Source organism: Macrobrachium rosenbergii, chromosome 4 (assembly GCF_040412425.1).
Source record: "Macrobrachium rosenbergii isolate ZJJX-2024 chromosome 4, ASM4041242v1, whole genome shotgun sequence".
NCBI lineage: Eukaryota > Metazoa > Arthropoda > Malacostraca > Decapoda > Palaemonidae > Macrobrachium > Macrobrachium rosenbergii.
In genome coordinates this window covers 3905001-3921448 of record NC_089744.1, presented here as the reverse complement: position 1 = coordinate 3921448, position 16448 = coordinate 3905001, and the positions used below count along the sequence as shown (strand labels likewise).

At 34.5% G+C, this 16448-nt stretch overlaps 2 protein-coding genes across 3 annotated transcripts in view; both read left to right on the top strand.

Moving 5' to 3' along the window:
* Window positions 1-8860, top strand: part of NPF (neuropeptide F) — a 78160-nt gene extending 69300 nt beyond the window's left edge. For both annotated transcript variants that reach the window (XM_067089247.1, XM_067089242.1), the window contains 2 exons: window positions 310-355; window positions 8287-8860. In XM_067089247.1, the coding sequence (XP_066945348.1) occupies window positions 310-355; window positions 8287-8334 (94 nt within the window). In that variant the 3' untranslated portion in view covers window positions 8335-8860. The remainder of the gene's footprint in view (window positions 1-309; window positions 356-8286) is intronic.
* A 1493-nt stretch (window positions 8861-10353) lies between these two features.
* Window positions 10354-16448, top strand: part of Rbsn-5 (Rabenosyn-5) — an 83358-nt gene continuing 77263 nt past the window's right edge. Inside the window, exon 1 of the mRNA XM_067089091.1 lies at window positions 10354-10527. Within this exon, the coding sequence (XP_066945192.1) occupies window positions 10493-10527 (35 nt within the window). The 5' untranslated portion in view covers window positions 10354-10492. The remainder of the gene's footprint in view (window positions 10528-16448) is intronic.

Here is a 16448-nt window from a genome sequence, read left to right as displayed (position 1 = left end):
GAAAAGGATTTTTTTTTTCATGCGTCTTCCATACTGTTTAGCAACTTTACTCCACGTGTTTCATCCTTTGCTTTCATTTATATTCTCAGCCTCGTTGAAATGACCTGAACTCTTGTTTTCTGCACAGACTGCTTTTTTCAGCAGAATATTATTAAACGCAAACTTCGTCCACCTGCATTTCAGATAACCTGGAAACGCATGGAAGGTTGATAATCCCCAAAATTTCAAAGCTTTGACAGACATTTTTTCCTCTTTCTTTTCTCTCGTTTTTGTCTGTTTCGTTAACGGAGCATTTCTCTCTTTTCCCAGATTCGGAAAACGCAGCGAGTATGCCGTTCCTCCTGGTGATGTTCTGGTGAGTAGAATCAAACTGAATAGCGAGAATTGATTGGTGATAAGTTTAAGCATGCATAGGTACAATGTTAGAGGACTGTGGGCAGGATAAAAATTGGACACTTGCAAAAAAAACACAAATATGCTCTGGGATCATTTTCAGAAAATACCAACTACAAATGTTTTATGAGGCGAAAGAAATATTTTCAATGGAAAGCAGCGCGACATAAAAAATATAATAAAAAAAAGTTTTTAAACTAGATAAGATTTTTGGTGAAACTAAAATAAGGATACTGTCATGATAAAGACCAGATGAATTTTAAGTCCTTCAGCACAAGGGTTCTCGAGAACCCACACAAGTGACTGACAGGAAATTACGTAATGCCTGTTGAATATACGGGCTCATAAGACTGAAAGAAGCGCCAGTGCCCAAATGAATCCAATGCCAAATGATAAGGGCAGAAGAGAAGTCATTTCAAGAAGGGTACTTCTTCACCTTCTCTAAAATAAGAACAATGCTCCTTCTTTAGTCTTCCTTTAAGGAAGTAATTACTTTGTAGGTAAGCTAATGAATCTTTGTGAAATTACTTTAAGAAAGAAGAATTGTGGAAGAGTAACAATCCTTTCAGGTAAAACATTTCAAAATGCATAAAATGACCCAGAGTGAATCACGAGTTATTCGGGATACAACTCAGATCAAAAGCGATCAAAAGTCTGGACGATTCGACTAACAATTTAATTATTGCAAAACGTACAGGTCCATGGAAAAAAAAATCATACATTTTTAATTACTTTAATTATTTTAATTACTTTATTCCTCAAACAGCTACATAACTTCAATGTACTTCAGTTCACCGTTAACCGATTTTAATTTTTTTTTTTTGCATAACCGCTAGAAGAGTGAGCTAAAGGCTGGAAAACTGGAAGCGATAAGCAAAGTATTTTAGTAAGACCATGGCCAGATGAACACACTTTAGGAGACAGATAGAAAGACAGCAGAGACAGGGAGATTTGGTGGTCGTTAAAAAACCCCAGAAAGACAAGTAGACAGCGAAAGAGACACAGGAACAGAGAGAGAGAGTTTGTGGTTGTTAAAAAACCTCTGGACAGACAGACAGTAAAAGGGAAACAGAGACAGAGGGATTTTACGACTGTCGAAAATCTCCAGACAGACAGAAGGTGAAAGAGAAACAGGGACAGAGAAAGTTTGAGGTTGTTAAAAAAAACTTCCGAATTTTACAGACAGAAACAGAGACATAGAGATTTTTTGAGCTGGTTAAAAACATCTAGACAAATAGACAGAGAGGTTTGTGTTTGTAAAAACCTTCCCCATGAGACAGACAAAAACAGGTGTATAAACAAGCAGAGAAATCGCAACTCGAGCATTACCCCGAGATTAGAAATTAAGGCAGTAAAAAAACTAGAAAAACATGGTAACAAATCCCAGCTTAAACACAGCAAAAAAAAAAAAAAAAAAAGCTCGAGAAACTCTGCTAAGGAAGCACTTACTTCCTTCTCTTTATAGTAGCACGTGCAGTCGCAAAACATTTCTCCTTTTAATTAGTGAGATTTCTTTCCTCGAGGAGCGCAGTTTCCATCTCATACGCAGACGCCTTGATTATCATCAGCCGCTTTCCCTGTTGACAACGGAAACTCTAATACTCGAGTCTAAGATTTAGTCAGACGTTTTAACTTTGTGCGTCATTGTGATAACAACGATTTCTTATAGGCATATTATGCAAGTTTAAACAATTTTGCAAAAGGCAACTTAACCAGTTTCCAATTTTGGCTTACTTGTAACACCACTCAAATGATCGTGGGTGACGCATAAATTTCACTTTCATTATTTAATTCCATTGAAAGAGCATTAGCAAATTAACGAAGGGTATAAATATAAAAATGGGAAAGATGCTATCAAGAATAGTTGAAAGGTCCTTCAACAGATTGCCGTACAATGAAATGTACCATAAACACTATCTCTCAAACTTGTAGCAAAATATAACAAGTAAAAATTGCGCCGAAGAAACTTCGGCGCAGTCGAGTTTTCTGTACGGCGCATACTCAAGGCCACCGAAAATAGACCAGTCTTTCGGTGGTCTCGGTATAATACTGTATGAATCGCGGCCCATGAATCTTTAACCACGGCCCGGTGGTGGCCTGTCCTGTATCGTTCTCAGAAGTACGTTTATGGCTAACTTTAACCTTAAATGAAATAAAAATTACGGAGGCTAGAGGGCTGCAATTTAATATCTTTGATGATTAGAGGGTGGATAATCAACATACCAATTTGCAGCCCTCGAGCCTCCGTAGTTTTTAAGGTCGGAGGGCGGACGAACAGACAAAGCCGGCACAGCAGTTTCCTTTGCAGCAAACTAACAAACACAGAGCTCCAATTGCTCGTATCCGCAGAAGGTCATCATTCAGAGAATCATTCATCCACTATATATTCCCTGTTTCATTGTGATCCTATCTAGCTCCAAATTCGACCCCGTAAAATACGTTCTCTTTTCAGGCCTCAAAAACTACCGGTAATCAATCAAAAGGTGATTGCTTTCTAAAAGCGAAGAACGTCTTCACCTCGGATGCAATTGCTCATGCGAGAGGAATTGCTCTCTTATTGGAAAACTCTCACTTCACAACAGTTTGTCATTTTTCACGTCGCGTTTTCTTGCTTGGCTGGAGACGTCCCGCTACCAGTTGTGGAATTTTCACACTCCCTTTCATAAACAAATAGTTGTACATTTCATGAAAGACGAATGCAACGGGTAACCCAATGCCCTAACCTAGTCAGGAACTGAATTTAAAGAAAGGGTAAGGGGAAAACAAAAATCGATGCAAATGGGACGCTTCATAAATGTAAGAAGGTTATATCAATCCTGAAAAGCAGAAGTTTGGAGAAACACTACAAACATTATTTCAAAAACTTATCAGAAATAGAGAAACAATACTAGTAGGTGTGCAACCAGAAAACACTGAACAATGTTATAGCAGCAGATGATTAGGATGCACAAATTTGAAATAAAATTTCACGTTAGTATAACAAAGTTAAATGAAATCCGAATTCAGGTAATATGTGCCATAATGCAGAGTCGATTGATATCATTTTGAATCGGACAGTACATGTCGATGTCGGAGGTGAGAAACTTGCACAACTCATGATACCCACAAGTTAGAGAGGCGACGTAAATTCTAATTACGTGTCCAGAACACTTCGTTGCATCAAATGTGTTCCTGCTACGTCGGTTATGTTGCTCTCAATTTTCTAAAATTTGGGACTATCTATTCCTGCAACTTTCCAAGTGATTGGCTGTGGCCCAACTGCCAGTGTATTTCAGTCTGAAGATGTAAGAAAGAACTCGGTGATGTAGAGTTGCACTATTACCAGCTACATTTTACTGCCTTCCAGACGACTTCAAGATTACACACTGTTGTTCCTCGCTTTGGTAAAGTATTGAGTTTACATGCAGTGTTGACAGTGTTCATTTCGCATATACAAGTTGGATGAATTCATGCGTCATCAAAATATCCCTAATAAATTAGGGAATCTCATTATAAGTGAGTACAATAAGTTATATAAATGATAAACAACAATAAAAAATATGACCTAATTTAACTTCAGCTATTATTTCCCAGCTGTCTACCATTCTCTCAGACACGTGCCAAAATGCTCTAAACTAGCCATTATACCCTGTTCTACTCCTACACACTTTTCTTGAGAGATGAAATCATTGGCAATTTTCAGAGAATATATATATATATATATATATATATATATATATATATATATATATATATATATATATATATATATATATATTTATTTATTATTTGTATAATATACATACATAACATGTATATGTATATATATGTATAAATATATATAGAAATGTGTATGTAAATGTGTTTCTGTGAGTGTCTGTCCATGTGCCTGTGAAATAAAAAGTTCAGTGAAGAAAAAATTATTATTTCTTTAGGTTCCAAGACAAATGAGGTTATCGTTTGATGGTACAGGGTATCGGATGATGGAAAAATAAATCCTTATATAGTTTAAATGAGGTAAAAATATTAGCCTAAATTAAAAACTCGAAAGCTTAAAAGAATTCAGTAAATGTAATGAATTCTACAACTATTTTGAGAATCATTTTAGATAGAACAACACAAAAGTAGAAATAATGGCTTGCAGAAAACGCCGTCTCTTGAATATTACATCCAACAAAAATATCTATTGAAGAACGATATCGATATTTTTTAAATACATAATTTGTAGAGAGTTGTCAGCTAAGAGTTCATGTTTATTCGCGGCAATTTTATGTCGTTATGGCAGTGACTCTCGTTAGACGCATCGCTCCTTCCACCTTCATAAGAGAAAAGTTTGTAAAATTATATATATATATATATATATATATATATATATATATATATATATATATATATATATATATATATATATATATATATATATATATCTAAATCTGTTACGTCATAAGTATCACTAGAATGGTCTGCAAGTAAGAAATGTCGAAGTAAAAGTCAATGAAGTCAATCTAAAGTCTCTATTCTAGCATACCCATTCAATCTAGTCCAGTGCTCATTTATACAATAGCTACTACGTCTCAGAACCGACGTCTGTTTCCTGAACCTAAATTGTTCTAGTCACAGTTTTGAAGCTGCCCTTTAAATTAGGGACCAAGACAATTACATGACTTTTCAAGTAACTTGCTTTTCAGCGCAGATACACACACACACACACACACACACACACACACACACACACACACACACACACACACAAACTCCATTTAAACCCGGAAAAACACACACACAAACGTATATATATATAATATATATATATATATATATATATATATATATATATATATATATATATATATATATATATATATATATATATATATATATATATATACAGACTATGAATGTATGTATAAATGAATGTCAGTGCGTTCATGTGGGGTATATATATATATATATATATATATATATATATATATATATATATATATATATATATATATATATATATATATATATATATATATATATATATGTATGTATATATGTATATGTATATACAGTACGTATGTGAGAGTTGTGTGTGTGTTATGCCGCATTATTTATCAGTTTTTATCTTTCATTTCTGCCTGGATGATGAGACGTTGGTCTCGAAACGTCGCAGTAAGAATAAAGCGACTTATGTATCATGCTGTCGTCTTCTACGCCTTCTGGTTTATGTATATATATATGTATATATGTGTGTGTGCATATTTATTGCGCTAAAAGAATTACTTTTGATCAGGATTCTAACCCATGCCGTTTGGGTTTAATACAAAAATTATATTGACTCACCCAATCAGCTCTCCTCCTGACCTAGACAGATACCCTTAATGTGTATAATTTCTTTTAACTGTAAGTTATCACCGAGGTGTAGTAATTTATATATATATATATATATATATATATATATATATATATATATATATATATATATATATATATATATATATATATATATATATATATATATATATATATATATATATATATATATATATATATATATATATATATATATATATAAAACACGCTTTCAAAAACATTACCAGCGCGGCCTGACCAAATTAATCTCAGCACCGAACCAAAGAGTAATCTTGTCTCGATCTTCGCAATTAATGGCTAACAGAGGTCTGGACCGGTCTGAGAAAGAACAGATGCCCCACCTGCAGCACTTGCAAGGATTCCTGCACTCCTACACAGAAATTCTAGAAGACGGAGAAAGGGGAAGTGGAGGAGGAGGAGGATTGGGATGAGAAGCAGGAGGTGGGCGGAGGGGGAGTAGAAGGATGAAAGGAAGACTGAAGAGTGTCCTCATCAGAAATTAAGGCAGACGTTGATGAGTTATTACTTTTATTTGGCTGTCTCTTGTTCCTACCAAGTCGTGGTGATTTGTACCTTTTTCCCTTGATTGGAAGGTCATACAGGGTAGCCTTTGGAAAACGGTCCTTGAAAGGGGTGTTCCTCTATTGCATGGGATCAGACGTAAGGATTCCTAGAACTAGCCGCCACACAGGCACTGCCAGACAGACGCGCGTGTGCACACACACACACACACACACACACATATATAAATTTACATATATATACTGTATGTCACATAGCGATAAAAAAATCAACGGCACTGTATATTATCAATGCTGTCATACCTCATACAGCAGTGAGCATTATTACTCGAAGTTGAGCGACGGGAGAGTAAAATTTCAAAGGGAAATCAGTGAATTATCTGGAAAATTGCTTAGTTCATAAAACATAAAAACTGTCGATGAATATGTATACAAGATAATTTACATTCTTTTCCAAATATATACGGACGATATTGTGTGCAAGGAAGTGCGGTTTTATGCAAAATACTGAGCTCTTTTCGCAATCGAATGGCTGTATCGCAAAAACTCTGCGGGAATATCAACCCAGATTTAACATCCTAAAAAAAAAATAGTTTTTCGTAGCAGGTTTCAAAACGACGAAATCTCTCTTGGTGGAGATGAAATATCAACCAAAATTTTGCGCAAATATTCTGTCGAATACTGGAAAAGAATTACCAATTACAGAGTTGTAATGACTGTAGTTTTGTGAGTTCGAAAGCTGGAAAAATGATAACCTTCAATCATCTGGCTCGGATCCAAAATGGAATATATATCCCCCGTCTTGGTGGGCCCTGATGTAATCAAAAGGGATCGAGTTCACGACATACTGTATATATATATATATATATATATATATATATATATATATATATATATATATATATATATATATATATATATATGTATATATATGTGTGTGTATGTATGTATATGTATACATATGTACACACATACACACACACACACACACACACATATATATATATATATAGTATATATATGTGTGTTTATATATATATATGTATACATATGTACACACATACACACACACACACACACATATATATATATATATATATATATATATATATATATATATATATATATATATAAATGTTTGTTTGAAAATTACTTAGGGTTAAGGGCAAAAGATATCGCACTCCATTGTTCCACTTTCCTCGTGGCCAAGTAATCTGTGTACATTTAACATCACGCTGTTAATCCCTTGATAGAAGTTATACTTATATATGCGTGTGTACGTGTATAATCATATTCTTTAATAGTATACGAAAGCTATGCTGCAAATCTATACTAATACTTTAAGAAAAACCCATGCAAAAACTAATTCTCAATCTTGTGATGAATCTTATGTTGGTCATGTCTCTTGTGACAGAGCATATTTACATTTTAAAACAATCTTCGTGATATCCAATAATCTACGAAAAAACAAATAAATTCACGCAATATCTATTTGCATATATTAACCTGCCATTTGACAGCTTTTCTGCTGACAATTGGGTAATCAGTTGGAAAACTGCTATCTAATTATTCATGCGTGAAAGCAAAACCTAATCAATTGAAATAAAATATTTCCAATAGCCGTGTACAAAAAACAAACAAGTTTACTTTTTGTTTCGTTTGCGGGAGCCACGTCACGTTGCCTGCAATGCATTTCTGTATCTGGACTGAAGACTGTGCAGTCTGTGCGTATAAATGGTTTCTCTGTTACTGTCTTCTCACTACCTTTAAATACCCTGCTTGGATGAAAATGGAGAAAGATAAGATTATTATTCGCCCTCTACTAAGATATGGTGAATTATCTTACGTTTACAGCATCTGAGAGATATTACTAAAACCAAGTCATGCTATATACCTTTCCCAAAAAAATTTTCAGTAATATTACCTGTATATTTTTAAGCTATTAATTTTTTTTGGGGGGACGGGGGCTTTACTTTTTTTTTTTGGCTTAAATGCAGTTAATGTTCTAAAAAATATATTTCTGTTATTGTTGCAGATGGAAGCCAGCGAGAGACTCATGGAGACTTTGGCACGCAGGAGGTGAATTCCCATACATCACCACTACTCTGTGAAGTCGCTACGACGCCTCCGCAAATTTTCATCCAATCAGCTACCGCCAAAGATGGCTTAGAGCCAATCATCATCCGAGCTGCCCACTTATCTTCTTCAGCCAATCTGCGTCTTTGTTTACATTTTAAATTTTTTTCTTCTCTCTCTCTCTCTCTCTCTCTCTCTCTCTCTCTCTCTCTCTCTCTCTCTCTCTCTCTCTCTCACTTTCCTAAAATGGCACAAATATCGATGTATGAAATGACGTGGTGACGCACCAGCTGGTAGGAGGTTTCACATTTAAAAAATATAGATGATATTTAGACCTATAGAATACAAGACAGACAGATCCAGCCCCTTCGTACCAGCTAGGGCGTCATCTATGAAGTCAAAATTCAGAATTTTTCTCCTTTCGCGATTCTTCAGCCTTCATATAATTTCCCCCCCACTCACTAAAACTTTGTAGTGTCCTAATAATGAAAATAAAAATGCACGTTGTGTATTAAATGTGGTACAGCATTGAATTTCATTTTTATTCCTCCTGAAATCTAACGTGTTGAGAAAAATAAAGAGATCTAGAAACCAGTTACAGTTAAACTGGGCCTACTGACCAAACATTTTCGCTTGAAAATATATCTTAAATATATATTGAAAACATAAACATAAAAGATGTTGTTAGCACATCCTCTAAGCATAACGAATTCTGAAATGAACGCAGAGTGTAATGCCAAGTTTAAAGAGTCTTAGTAGGAGGTTTTGTAACGGGACTCGCCATTGGCTGAGAGGAAAAGAATGAAACCAACATTTTTGGTCAGTCTTATAGAAAACATCTGAAAAACATTTGCTTTTTTACTTATTCCAAGGATGAAAATTCCAAGGGAAAAGTCGAGACTTTCCTTCTTCAAGTCTGCTAGAAGGATTTGATTAGAAGACTTCAACCATTCGAATTCCAAATTAAAAGCTTTCGTGGCTCTCAGAATTCTCAGTTACGTTTAATGTCTCCTTTTTTTATTTTTAAAGGGTTTTTTGGTGTCAATGCTTCGTTTGTATGGCCTGCTTTTGAGGGCTACAACCCTATGATTCCTTCCTCGTGTCGTCAGCTTCACAGAGAAAGCGAATTCCCAATTCTTGCATTTTTTGATAGATATTCTACAACTGACGTTTGGTCGAACATAATAAAAATTCTAAGTAACAAAATATGTAAAATAAACGTTGTCAAAATGGATGGAGAATGAATGCAAAAATTCAAGAAAGTCGTGCATCATGACCATCTCAAACAAATTCAGTCCTGGCCAAAGATACGTCCTAGCTAATTACTGTAGCATACCCAGAATCGATTCTAGTATTTCGGATAGCGATATCGTTAGTCAGGACACCACCTTATTGCCCTGAGACAATTCTCGCACAAGCTTTCATCCTCAGAGTTAAATTTTAGAGAACTTAACGCATCCATCTAACTATGAATACCAGCGATAATTGCTGGTCAACTCAACTGCAGGGCATTCGTCCTTCATAGTAGGCTTTACTGTATGGGGCTAACGTTATAGAACGTGTCTTTTATCTATATGTCCTACGTCAAGACGCCTCTACCAAAATACAAATTATTGCCACAATAAAAGCTACAGTCAAGTCACAGCCATCATCAGGAGAGTTGCCCTTTTTAGGTACCTTAATTCTAAAACGCTAGCAAATGTAGTTAAATGTATATAGATAAACACTTTAGAAAGAGCGAACAAGGAAAAATAAATTTAAGGTTGGAGGGGAGGCCCAGAGAGGTTTGAGTAAAAAATTTGTTTCATTCTTTTTTTTTAAATTGTCAACAGTTTAATACCTATCATGGCTAAAATGCCCATTTTCATCCATTTACTGAGCGAGCATTCGTTGCTCCAAGCCCAAAAAAATATGCGGTCACCTACGGGACCTCGAAGTGTAATTTTTACCTAAAGTCGTCCTCTTATCCCTACACGTTGTCGTTTTCTATGACGTCAGAACCCTTTCGACCCGTTCTCTACTACTCAGTTTGTGTAAACAAACCGAGAGGTGTGTAGAATACTGGGATCTTGGTGATTTTTTTTAACTATTTGTGAGTTGTTGGCATTTATTCGCTTCAGTATTGCAGTGCACGAAGCCTGTGAAATCAAAGATGCAGAGGATTAATGCAGACAAGCTCGGCTGGCTGGAGAAAAGGTAGGTGATGCTTGATATCTGCCGCTGGGACATCAGCTGATACCCCAGTTCCTTCGAAAGTTAGCTTGCCATTTACTGAAGACATAGACAATGATTCTTACAGCTGTAAATACTAAAAACCAAATCTTAAATATTTTGGCCTTTATGGAAGAACTTGCTCGGAAAAGAATTAAAGACATTCCTGAATGTGAAAAAAGAAAGGAAAGAGAAGTGTTTCCGCAGTACCGCGACCGCGAGTAATCGTTGCAAGGCAATGAACAACTTTTGAAAGTTATTTTTTGTTTAAGAAGCATGTTTACTTAAGATATAAACCACCATTACTTTTTTAATATTTACAGATTTTTAGCATTCAAAAAGATGAGTGGGTAATTTTGAATATCTGAATTTTATGGAGAAATCTTTTAGATGTGATGGTACGCGAGTCATAGGTGTTCTTAGACCATTTCTGCCAGAAGCGTTTTTTTTTTTTTTTATCTTCAGTACATGTTAATGAGAAGAAATGTGAAAAAAGATAAGAAAAAAATTGAATTAACAGTATTTCTTCAAATAAAATCGTCTTCCACATCGCATTTGACTGACGAGGTAGGCCTAATTTATAGGCCTAGTCTTTGGCAGCAACCCTACCCTCTACAATTGCGTTGTTGTTGTGGGGCCTAGACGCTTACCATAAATATACAGTAAAGTTCAAGCCGGAATTCAAGTGACCCACTAATGCTATGACGAATTTTGTAACAAATAAACTGACAGACCGTAGGATGTGACTTGCATGAAACATAACCACACTATGCATCTAACTCCTATAGACCAGGGGGTTAATCTAAAGCAACAGCCAGTCGAACGTAGGTTTTTCTGTAAAATAAAATAAAAAAAATCAGTCCCACTACAAAACAAATGTTACCAGACGTGAAAACACACTCATTCCAAAGTGTAAGTGGCGTAAACAACATAAATGTAAATTCACTCATAATGCAAAGGGCAAAGATTCTGAAAGTAAGAATTGTTATGGGAATAAGGTATATGGTGCGCCATATATTGAAAATGCAATAAGTTTGTTTGTAAAGAAGTCTAGCAGGTTCAAAATCATTGCGCATAATAACTATACAGTATCAAAGAAGTAGCGTGTTAGGCAATGTGAAAGTGCAAATCAGTGAAGTATTATAGAAGTAATCGAGAAGTTTAGAAATTGCGTTGGTTCTAGTACAGTGTATCAGAATTCGACAGCGTCTTAGCAGACTGAATTTTTATCGAAAAATAACATTATCAGCAAAATAAGGAAAAGAACAAGCAGAAATGCACTGTAAGCTATAGCTTCAGTGATATCACATATGATTTGATTACTTGAGTGGGTGGGTTTAGTCCCATGGCTACGTCAAATATGCCATCTGATAAGGCCCTTGACTCCAAGGAAGAAATCTGAAGGCAAGATAACCTCCTGGATATAGGTCATCCTGGAGGCCATAACCGGAGCTCATAAAATATTCGCCCAAAAGAAGTATAAAAAAAGAACGCAAAATATCTAAATAGGCTAAGAGTAAAAATATAGATGCAATGGTATATATATACATATATATATATATATATATATATATATATATATATATATATATATATATATATACAGTATATATATATATATATATATATATATATATATATATATATATATATATATATATATATATATATATGCTCTGCTATAATAGCTTCTTGAATCTGATATTTTATGATTACGCAGGTATTCAGCAATAGCAAGAGCTCAGCTGTAATTGACGTATACATTTCGATGCTGCCGAAAGATTAGTGTGACAAGTTCTGTTTCTCTTAAAAAGTAGTTTCGAATTAAATTCTATCTTATTTGCGCATAAAGAGACCGGATGGAATGCAGGGCGGTTTTGGGATCCATAAACAAAGCGTTTTAGGGTCACACGATTGTGGTAAACCGTAACGCAATGTTTGTACCTTTGTTGTAACGGGTTGTGTTGACTTAAAATTTGGAAATGCTTCAGATTTATATATATATATATATATATGTGTGTGTGTGTGTGTATATATGTATGTATGTATGTATGTATGTACTGTATATATATATATATATATATATATATATATATTATGTGTGTATGTATGTATATAAATGTGTATATATGTGTGTATATACAGTATATACGGTATATAGAGAGAGAGGGGGGTGTGAGATACTTAGATAGATAGATGGTTATATGTAATATAAAATTACGGAATGTAAGTGCAAATTACTATAATGTCTGTATCTTTGTTATAACTGGCTGTGTTGACTTAAAATTTGGAAATGCTTCAATTTATATTATATATATATATATATATATATATATATATATATATATATATATATATATATATGTATATGTATAATGTTTGTGTATGTATGTATGTATGTATATAAATATGGATATGTATATGTGTGTATATATACGCAGTATAGAGAGAGAGAGAGAGAGGATGAGATACTTAGATAGATAGATTGATAGATATATACTAAAAAAAATTACAGAAAATAAGTACAAATTACTACGATGACTAGAACTCTAAAAGGGCAAAGCATCTCCTAATCCACAAACACCAAATTATAAGCCTACATATCTGAATGGAAAGGTGACCACGCCACACTCGCCAGTCAATCTCACATTGACTTCGAAGATATCAACAATCCCTGACGGCCAACTTCGGTGACTCCCCCTTCTGGCGACGACCCTTGGAACTTTCAGTATTGCGGTCAAGTCGATGTTTCAGAGGTCAGGCTTCACTTTTTTCTTCCTTTTTTTATTTATGAACTAGGTGAAGTTTATTAATGCTCGTCCCAATCTGCGTTAGCGTAGAAAGATGTGGGAAGCTTAATATAAATACCATTTAGTAAATGATACTTGTATAAACCGCTCTTCAAAATTTAAAAAAAATCGTTTGTAGTTCCTGCAACCTTCATTCCAGTTGCAAAATAGCTAAGATTTTGTTATTTGTCTCGATAAATATTAAACAAAGTCTCCACAGCTTATTTTTTTATTTGTTTCAATAAAATGTCTATATACAGCTCTTCTTCAGAACGTGGAAAACCTCTGTTTTTCTAAACCGAAATCATTTCCATTTCAGAAACAACAAAAATAACCCTGAGGACACAAGCGTCCCTTTTCCCCTGTTTGAGATGCCAAGTCGATAAAAACAGGCTGTTTAATCTCTCAATTGTGTCTATGATATATTCATCCCCATTACAGGCTATGTCTAAACCCTATTGATATGTATGACTTAATCTTGTTTTGCTAGCGAGCGAGCGAGAGAGAGAGAGAGAGGTAGGTTTAAGATTTAGGGAATACATTTCTTCGAACCTTGGATGGATGATAAGGGGGGGGGACCCTTCTTCCCAATAACCTTGTGCTTCAGAGCCATTACAAGAATGGCGATTGGAGGTCAAGCAAGCAGCGTAAAGGGCCATTTTTATCTAACAAAGGAAACTCATCAGGAAGAAAGAGATGGGAGAGAGAGAGAGAGAGAGAGAGAGAGAGAGAGAGAGAGAGAGAGAGAGAGAGAGAGAGAGTCTAGTGTTGCCAATCTCTCATTCTTCCGACCAAATACATCACCCAAGATGGAAAGACCAAAAAACAAGAGGGAGATTTAGGAAGGAAGTATTCCCCTCCCCACCCCCCAAAACAAACTCCTGCCCCAAAATATTGCCACGACGCTTACACTGCAAATAGGAAAACCTACTTCTTCCTCCTATGTAAGAGAGAAAGGATCAGGTAGCCCGGCCGTTAAGTGGGAGAATTGGATTAGAAAAAATAACCAAGTTAAAAAAAGAGGACACTAGGCAAAGAAAAGGATCAAGGAATATCTTTTAAAACCCAATGCTTTTTATGATTGCTTTAAGCATGTGTTTTGAGGGGCCTTTCGAACTAGATCTTATTACTTGAACGCAAAGGAACAAATACTGGGGCTTCATTTAGGTACCCACAAGTAGTTCTGCTTAAGATATCATATTTTTCTTTCTCGCTTTTTCAGAAACGTTTTTAACTACCTAGCGACTTCTAGGTGTTTGTACTGGGTACTCGGAATTTGACAAGAAATAGACCTTAAAACTCGTAATCAGTCAAAAGGTAAATTGATACTTAAAGTGAAATGCATATATAAAAGATATCAAGATTTCACTGTTAGGGAAATCAAAATTTAAACATTTTTCCTCAGTTTAAGCATACATAAAATCAAGACTGAAACAATTGTACTAAAAAAATTTAGGGTTTAAAGATTACTTAATTTGAAAGGGAAGATAACCTCAAGAGTTTTGCAAATTCACCTTAGTTTAAATATCAATAAAATCGTGATTGAAAAAAAAAGTTTTTTTTTCTAAGTTTAATCTTTGATAAGTTAATGACCTAATGGAATTTAGTAAAGTTACATATACAGAAAACCAAAATTTTTAAAAGATTCAAGTCAACTTTAATAGGTCAGTCAAGGTTTTGAAATCGTTACCTCACTTGGATACAAAGGAAATTAGCGTAAGCTTTCATATAAGCATATGCTTATTTTAACCGCTCAAGTGCGCCGCTAACTACGTCTGTGCTAGAATGACAAGCGAATCAACTCATCTTTTGAGCGTTTCTTATTGCAAAAGTAATGTGAAGGACAAATTTTGACCGTTCCATTGTTCCGTTAGCCAATCAAAAGGTATTCGTTAGAATCTGCGCAGTGAGTTCCAATTACTGGAAAAGCACGTAACATACAACTCCAGCTCGGTTACGTAGACTTATAAAAACCCAGCGTGGGTCTCCAGAATGTCAAGTGCTTACCCCCTACAAAGCATTAGAATTAATCTTTAGAGCAACAGCAGAATTATAAAGCCTTTGTGGATCCACTCTCTCGGAGAGTTTATGAGCCATAAAGCGACCGAGATTTGAAAAATGAAAAAATCGATAGTCCTGCTTCACCCTCCTATTTTTCTTCCTTCGCCGGGAGGAAAGTTTGCAGAGTGAGTTCGTATCACCGCTCGGGCATTTTTGGCTTAATCATGTTTACCCGATTAAAGAAAAAATAGCCCTGGAGGGTGGAATTAAACGGTGGGAAAGCATCAGCGAGATAAGCTTCCTGATAACGGAGCAGCACGATAACCTTCGCAATGGCTCTAAATGGAGAGATTTCTTTTATGAGGGAAAACGTATCAGTTATCTTTATCTTTTATACAGTCGACAATTCGTTGGTGTTTACCCTTACTTCGATATTTTATATTTTATGCAGTTTCATGGCTGTTTTATTGTCAAAGCTCATCCAAAGAGCCATAAAAGTATCACTTTCAAGTTCAAAATAAAGATAGACAAACGACGAGACGGTTTCAGTCAGTAGGATGAAAATTTTCTTGGCATATATGTATTATATATGTATATGTATATGTATATATATACATACAGATTTATAGTATATATGTGTATGGTTATATATATATATATATATATATATATATATATATATATATATATATATATATATATATATATATATATATGTGTGTGTGTGTGTATATGGTTATATGTAAAATGTGTAGATATTATATATGGTTATATATATATATATGTATGTATGTATATATATATATATATATATATATATATATATATATATATATATATATATATATATATATATATATCAACATAAATGTTATTTTTCTCGGGTACTGATCAACAATTCACCGTCTGCTCAGTGAAATAAATAAATCTATAAATTTTATGTGAAAGATTAAAGAATCCCATTAGATATAGCATTTTATGTCAAAGGGTAACGAATCTTAAATATAACTTTTTTATGTCGAAGGTTAAAGAATCCCTTTGATACAGTATTTTATGTGAAAGGTTAAAGAATCCTTTTAAATATAGCATTTCATGTAAAAGGTTAAAAACATCCCTTTAA